Raw genomic sequence first — 3984 nt, forward strand, 5'->3', positions numbered from 1 at the left:
CGGTGAGCCGAGATCGTGCCATTGCACTCCAGCCTGGGTAACATAAATGCCACTTCAAAAAAAAAAAAAAAAAAAAAAAAAAAAAAGAAGAATGTGTTCAATATTTTATATTATTTTATATTATGTTTTGAGAAAGATCTTTATTTGCTTTGTACAAGTAAAAATGACATGACACATTAACATATTATATATCAACATGATACATAATTCACAAAACACTGTCTGCCAAAAGTAATTTTACCAGTTTTTTTTTTTTAAAAAAAACCTAAAAGTAGCTTTTTAATATGTATATTTTCTTCAAAGGAAGAAATTCCTTGTTTTTACTCAGGGGAAAAAATAAAATTAAGGTACATCAGATTTGATTCCATAGAGATAGAATCAAGAATGATTCCATCTATAAGGGTTCTTTTAGGAGACACCTGGGATTCACTGCATTGTTTTCATTTTCTTCTTTTTCCTCTTCTTTTCCAACACTTCTACCGTTTTTCTCTTCTTGGTCGATACCAGGCTACTCTCTTGTGTTGCTTTCTTACTGTCACCAGTTAAACCGCATTTCTTTGTGTTAGGTTTTGACTGCTTTTCTTCTTTGTGCACTGTGTCACCAGGCTCCTTTTTGCCGATTTTGGACTGTTCTTTACTTACTGAAACACAAAAGACAGAGCCTTTAAAGCTTGTTTTTCCCCCTTGAATGAAATAAACACAGGCTGCCAATAAAGTGAAATTATCTACATTTCCTCCACTTCTACAATTTAAGAGATAACAGATTATTTATTTCAAAACAATCAAATTTGATTACCAGGAGAAAGCTCTGCAGCTGGAGGAAGGCTTGCTTTTGTGTCTGGCACTGTGTCTAACCACACTCCAAGACATGTCAGCCTGGCGTTAGTGTTTACTTCACAGAGTAAAGATGGGCGAACTTTCTAAATAGAAGAAACAAATATTCATAATGTGAATTTTCAATAATTTCTTTTTCCATAATTGTTACCTTAATTTAAAACTTCCTGTATTTTCTTGAGTACAAAATAGGATATTCAGAAGCAATATATCATCTTCATTCATGGTTAGTTTGACTATGATATTCACAGAGCCAATTTCTGAAAAGTATTCAGAAATTGAAAATTCTGAAGAAAGGAATCAGGTCTTCTAGGGCTGAACAAAGAACCTTGGAAAAAGAAACTTTCAACAAACCATATTCATAGAATGTGTTTATGAGAGAACTAAGAATAAACCAAGAGAAACTGTAAGAAGGCTACAGGAGAAAATTTAATTTTCCAAACTGTCTGGTTCAAATGATTTGTTAATTCCATAACTGATCAGGAGCTTCCAAATTGTTTTTAGCAATGGCAGTATTTTTACCTCAGAGCTTCCAGAGAACTCCAATATACAAGAGAGGAAAGTAGAGCTCCTCTGATTAAAAAGAGCAGTGAGAATTCTGGGATCCTGCCAGCTCGGACTCAGAAATGACAACCATCAAGGCAGCTCCTTGGGAACCCTAACTTTAAAACCATTAATATCAATCATGTCTGGAGGAGATTTAAAAAGTTTATTTAAAGATCTATGTCTTATGACCCTTAAAAAAAATTCTACCTCACTTAAGAGCAAGACTTGTATTAAAGTGCATTTAGATTGTGTTAAGGAACTGACCTTATTTTGCTTAAGCTTCCACATTTTGATGAAACCATCACTCGATGCTGTAACAATAACATGATGCTCTGGAATTTCAAAACTGAACATGGCTTTTACCCTAGGATAGAAATATTAACACCATAAAAGATCTTTTTCTTCAAGTAGTCTAATATTGTTATAAAATTACACACACAGACTAGTGCTTTCTCAGTGTTTCAAGTATTTACAAACTGCTCAATGAATGGTGCCTTAAAATATAACTATGCTTCACATTCCATTAGTGAATCATATTCAGGCCCAAAATACAAGGTAAAATCAACTGCCCACCATATCTGAAGGAAAAGTTGAAAAGACAATAGATAACTATAAATAATCAGGTTATTACAAAGGAACTAAAGATGAGTAAAACAAAGCCCTTCATCTCAAGAAATTCCAAGTTCAGTAAGGAGAGAAAACAAACAAACGATGAATCAGGGCCTCTCCCACACACCCATTTCCCTCCACTCCAAGCTGCCATCACTTTTATTCTGGATCACAGACGTAGCCTCATTGGCCTTTCTGCTTCTATTTTGCCCTTTAACAATTTTTAAAAATGTAAATCAAATCATGTAACTTCCAGGCTTAAAACTCTACAAAACTGGGGTCTACTTTAAAATAACATGGGAGAGGAAGTGGCTGGGCATATAGATGAAGCAAGACTGGCCACACAGTGACAGTTGCTAAAGCTGGTGGCGAGTCTTAAAAAGTTAGTACCATAAGTCCAGGCACGGTAGCTCACATCTGTAATCCCAGCACTTTGGGAGGCCGAGATGGGTGGATCACCTGAGGTCAGGAGTTCGAAACCAGCCTGGCTAACATGGTGACACCCCATCGCTATTAAAATAAATAAATTGGTACTAAAAAGTTAGTACCATTAAAAAAAAAAAGTTAGTACCATAAACCAGTCTAAATGCTTTTAAATTTTTCCATAGTAAGAAAAAATATGATTATAGGCACCATTTGGCTTCCACCACCCTTTCCTTGCTCACTGTCACCTAATCACAAAGGTCTTCTATCTGCTCCTAAAATATACCAAGCTCTGTTCTCCCTCAGGTTCTTCACACCTGTGGCTCTCTCTTCCTTTTTTCTTTTGAGATGGAGTCTCGTTCTGTTGCCCAGGCTGTAGTGCAGTGGTGTGATCTCAGCTCACTGCAACCTCCGCCTCCCAGGTTCAAGCAATTCTCCTGCCTCAGCCTCCCAAGTAGCTAAGATTACAGGCATATGCCACCACGCCCAGCTAATTTTGTATTTTTAGTAGAAATGGGGTTTTCTCCATGTTGGTCAGGCTGGTCTTGAACTCCCAACCTCAGGTGATCCGACTGCCTCAGCCTCCCAAAGTGCTGGGATTACAGGTGTGAGCCACGGTGCCCGGCCCTACTCTCTCCTATTTTTAAAACTAGCTCCTTTCTCATTCGTAAGGTCTCACATCTCCTTCCCTCATCATCATATCTAAGCCAATTACCCTTATTCCTTAATCACTCTACTTTTCTATTTCCATTCTGTCATAATGATCTGCTTACTTTATAATCTACTGTCTCGCTACAATAGAAGAGCCATGACAGCACAAGCTCTTGTCTTTTCTGTTCATTATTAAATACCTCGTGTAGTATTTCATAATGATGATCAATGAATACTTGACTGAATGAATGGCCAAATATCTTAAGTGTTACTAGTACATCTGGAATGGGCGACCTTGAAGAATATGTTTACTTCCCAATATAGGGAAAGAGTAAGGCCTTTATTTTAGTGACTGCAGTACTCTAAGTACAGGTTTCTTAAAACTTAACCACTGTTTAATAAATAAGAACTAAGATTCATTTGAGACATAGAACATGCAAATGAAACACATCAAAATATAACTCTGTACATTAGATCACCTTTTTCAAAATTCCTGGAAAAAGCAGGGATCTAAGAATCAGATAAAACTGGGTTCAGCTCTCAGCTCCATTACCTAAGAGTGGGGTAATCTTAGCCAAGCCACTTAACTACTTACTTTGAGATTATCTACCCCTTAGAAATACAGTAAGCATTAAAAGGTAATAAAGACTGGCATAAAACTGGAACTCAATAACAATTCACTTCTCCTGCAGGGAAAAAAAAAGTCACTCGTAAAGGGGGAAGAAGTAGGCAAGGGGAATTACGTAAAAGGACAAAAGTAGTTGGGAACAAAGCTCAAGATTGTTTAGTCTTTTGTTTGTTCAAATATGCTTGATTTCAGGCTCCAAATCTAACACGCATTTAAAAAAACTATCTTGTGCAAATGACTAGTCCCAAAAACAATTTCACTGATTTTGCATTTTTTTTTTTTTTTTTTTTTTT

The 3984-nt window shown here is 36.4% G+C and overlaps 1 protein-coding gene across 4 annotated transcripts in view; it reads right to left on the minus strand.

Moving 5' to 3' along the window:
* Positions 1-120: 120 nt before the first annotated feature.
* PAK1IP1 (PAK1 interacting protein 1) overlaps positions 121-3984 on the minus strand; it is a 15047-nt gene continuing 11183 nt past the window's right edge. For all 4 annotated transcript variants that reach the window (XM_032249967.1, XM_032249970.1, XM_032249968.1 and 1 more), the window contains 3 exons: positions 1645-1744; positions 797-920; positions 121-641 (listed from right to left, as the gene is read on the minus strand). In XM_032249967.1, the coding sequence (XP_032105858.1) occupies positions 427-641; positions 797-920; positions 1645-1744 (439 nt within the window). In that variant the 3' untranslated portion in view covers positions 121-426. The remainder of the gene's footprint in view (positions 642-796; positions 921-1644; positions 1745-3984) is intronic.

Source organism: Sapajus apella, unplaced genomic scaffold, assembly GCF_009761245.1.
Source record: "Sapajus apella isolate SASKATOON/1434 unplaced genomic scaffold, GSC_monkey_1.0 scaffold70, whole genome shotgun sequence".
NCBI lineage: Eukaryota > Metazoa > Chordata > Mammalia > Primates > Cebidae > Sapajus > Sapajus apella.